This window comes from Myotis yumanensis, unplaced genomic scaffold, assembly GCF_028538775.1.
Source record: "Myotis yumanensis isolate MYYU_CA2020_CCGP unplaced genomic scaffold, mMyoYum1.0.hap1 SCAF_10, whole genome shotgun sequence".
Classification (NCBI taxonomy): domain Eukaryota; kingdom Metazoa; phylum Chordata; class Mammalia; order Chiroptera; family Vespertilionidae; genus Myotis; species Myotis yumanensis.
This window is the reverse complement of record NW_027223761.1, coordinates 19,567,499-19,570,724: the sequence shown is the minus strand read 5'-3', so window position 1 is coordinate 19,570,724 and position 3,226 is coordinate 19,567,499. Positions and strand designations below refer to the sequence as shown.

Sequence of the window (3,226 nt, the reverse complement as noted above, 5' to 3'; positions counted from 1 at the left end):
CACCTAAGGGAAATGAATGCAACACGATGACAGTAATCAGTCATTAGCAAACATTGTAGTTTGTTATTAATAATTATGTACAACAGGATATTGTAAAAATTAAGTTACAAATTTTTTTTAAAACGTTTCTTACATACCGTTATACTGGCGGGGCCGCAAAAATATTCATTGTGGGCCACATGCAGCCCGTGGGCCATGGGTTTGACATGCTTGATCTAGGGCTTTCCAGAAGCCTTTGATCTGCTCAGGGCTTTCCTGACAGCTGCCTTTACCTCCTTATTCCTCAGGCTGTAGATGAGGGGGTTCAGCATTGGGGTCACCACTGTGTAGAGTACAGACACCACTCGGTCCTCCTCTGAGGACTTGCCTGAGTTATCCCGCAGGTACATGAAGATGAGGGTGCCAAAGAACAGTGACACAGCCATGAGGTGGGAAGCACAGGTAGAGAAGGTCTTGGCCCGACCCCCAGCAGAGCGGATCTGCATGATGGCCACGATGATAAACAGATAGGACACCAAGATCACCAATATACAAGCAGGCATGACAAAAATGGCAAACACTATAATCACCACCTCCTGAGTGAAGCTTTCCCCACAAGTGAGTTTTAACAGAGGAGGGAGGTCACAGAAAATAAAGTTGATTTCATTGTTCCCACAAAAGGAGAGCGTGAAGGCTGTGACCGTTCGCACAAAGGCGCTGGAAAAACCAGCAATGTAAGCCCCAGCTACCAAGCCCCAGCGGGCCCTCTCAGTCATGATGGTGACATAAAGCAGAGGTTGGCACACGGCCACATAGCGATCATAGGCCATGATGGCCAGGAGGTAACAGTCGATGGACGCAAAGAAGGTGAAGAGGAAGAACTGAGCCGCACAGCGAGCCTGTGAGATGGCTGTGCCGTGCTCCAGCAGCACAGCCAGCAACTGAGGGACGATAACAGAGGAGTAGCACATGTCCACGAAGGAAAGGTGACCGAGGAAGAAGTACATGGGGGTGTGGAGCTGGTGATCTTTGTGGATCAGGATGATCATCCCCGCGTTCCCCAGCAGAGTGACAAAATAGAAACTCAGAAATAACAGGAAGAGAGGCAGCCCCCACTCGGGATGTTCAGTGAATGCAATAAGGAGGAACTCGGTCACTAGAGTTCGATTCCTCCCAGCCATCCATTCAGTGGTGTATGTGAGAGGGCTAAGACAAGGGCCAGCAGCGGGGAAAGTTCAAGTCATTTCAAGTAATAAAGCTTTAAATTGGGTGTCTGACATGTAGGTTCTTGACTTGAACAAATTGCTGTCTGATGTGGGAGTAGGTGAATATAGATCTCACTATAATATAAGATAAAAAGTGGTGAATGCTTCTCTTATACTAAGAATGGAAAGCCAACGATTGTCTGCCTTACAAGTCAGCCCTTGTTTTTGCAACTCTGTCCCCAATTAGCTGTTTGATCTTACATAAGGCACTTAACCTCTCTGAACTTCAATTTCCTCTTCTGCCAAAAGGGAATCATAACATCCGCTCTGCTTTATGAGATAAGGTTAATGAATAGATTAAAACAGATGAGAAAATGCTTTGGAAAGCTAAAGGCACTCCACATAGATAGGGTGGCTATTTAAATTTTTAAATGAACATTTTAAAGAAGGAAAATGTATATTCTATGAACAAAAGATCATGAACCCAAAAAACCCATTAGCAATCAGTAATGGGCTCTGCTTTTAGAAATATTTCTATTTTCAATCAACATGAATGTTTAACAAACAGCTGTTACACTAATTAGAGCTGGCTGACTTGTGTTTTTTGTTTTGTTTTGTTTTGTTTTGTTTTCTGAAAATACTAGCATTAACCTTGAAATCAAAAGAGCAAACATTAGCTCATTTTAGCCCCTAACAAAGCTTCATAATCATAGCGTGGGTGTCCTCACAGTCTTAATAAAAGCAGTAGTATGATGACAAATGGCATCTGAATTTGAAAGCAGAGATAGCTCTGGTGTTGTCTAAATGTTTTTGAAGGACTCTGAGTTAATGGATCCGTGGGTCCTAAATAGAGTTCTAGAATAGGCTGTAAAAAAAAAAAAAAATGCTTAGATCAAGTTTCATTACCTGAAAGAACATCAGTCAGATCAATACCAGCTAACTCCTTAGGGGTAACAAATAAAAGAAATTCGATCTGGAAGCCATGAGCTGGGCATGAACCATCCTCACCTGAATTTCACTTCGTTAGTGGCTTCCTCCTTTGTTTAGCGTTTCTTCTGCTGGTGACCTGCTGATCCAGGGGAGGCCTGGATTCTAGGTCACTCACACTAGATGTGTGAGCCTGGACAAATCACTTTTCCTCTCTGGACTTCAACTGCCTTATCTCTGTTCCCTTTCAATAAAGAACAATGCAGCATGAGATGTTCATCATAGCAATCTGCTTGAGATGGGGTCACTCCCAGAACCTCTGTGTTCTATTCTCACTTCATGGAGTCCCTCTCTTTCCTCTCATCCTTCACAAAACAGCACATCCCTGACACTAGAGTTCCCTGGGATTTTTTTTTTTTTTTTCAGACTCAGCCCAGGATCGTAGGACTAGGGGCTCAGCTTCTTTCACTGAGCTTCTGATTCAGCACTAGACCTTGCTGGTGGTGCTTCTTACATTAACTGCACCAGCATTGTGCACTAATTGGTTCCTGAGGTGAATCTCCAAGGACAGGCAATTTATCTTCATGTGACTTCCAAACAAGTCATCTAATATCTTTGAAATTTTCTCTTTCATTTCAAACTCCCAAAGCCCCCATCCGATGTCCTGTCATCACTCAGCAGGGCCTCATGGGGCTAATTCCTACTCTTGCCTTATCCCTGCCTTGTGCCAAAAGAAATGAATTTCTTTGATGTTTTCTGTATCTCACTTGGAAATTTAGTCAACGGTTTTGCACAATGGTACCCTGGTTGGCACAAATGGATCCCAAAGGAGGCTGTTCTGTTGGCGTAAGCTTTTGCTTCTCATTATTGAGACACACTGTAGAGGGTAACTCTGAAAGTTCACCATTTGGCAGAAACATGATGGTGCAAGTGCAGGAGTCATGAGATGAAATGATGGAAAGGCAGGTGTGAGCAGGTCATGAACAGACTTCTATCAGGCAAACTGACCAAATTCTTAATAGTGACCAACCTCTCCTCCAGAGCACTGGCTCTCAAACTTCAGTGTGCATAACAATCACCCAAGGAATTTCCTGAAAATGCGAGTATTATCATCC

At 43.6% G+C, this 3,226-nt stretch overlaps 1 protein-coding gene across 1 annotated transcript; it reads right to left on the bottom strand.

Moving 5' to 3' along the window:
* Positions 1-215: 215 nt before the first annotated feature.
* LOC139017953 (olfactory receptor 9Q2) lies at positions 216-1,160 on the bottom strand. The gene has a single exon (XM_070426573.1). The coding sequence runs from the start codon at positions 1,158-1,160 to the stop codon at positions 216-218; it is 945 nt and encodes a 314-aa protein (XP_070282674.1).
* Between the last annotated feature and the right edge of the window lie 2,066 nt (positions 1,161-3,226).

What these genes read in the sequence shown, in the direction of transcription:
- LOC139017953 (XM_070426573.1), bottom strand. Translation starts at nt 1,160, where the DNA reads ATGGCTGGGAGGAATCGAACTCTAGTGACCGAGTTCCTCCTTATTGCA.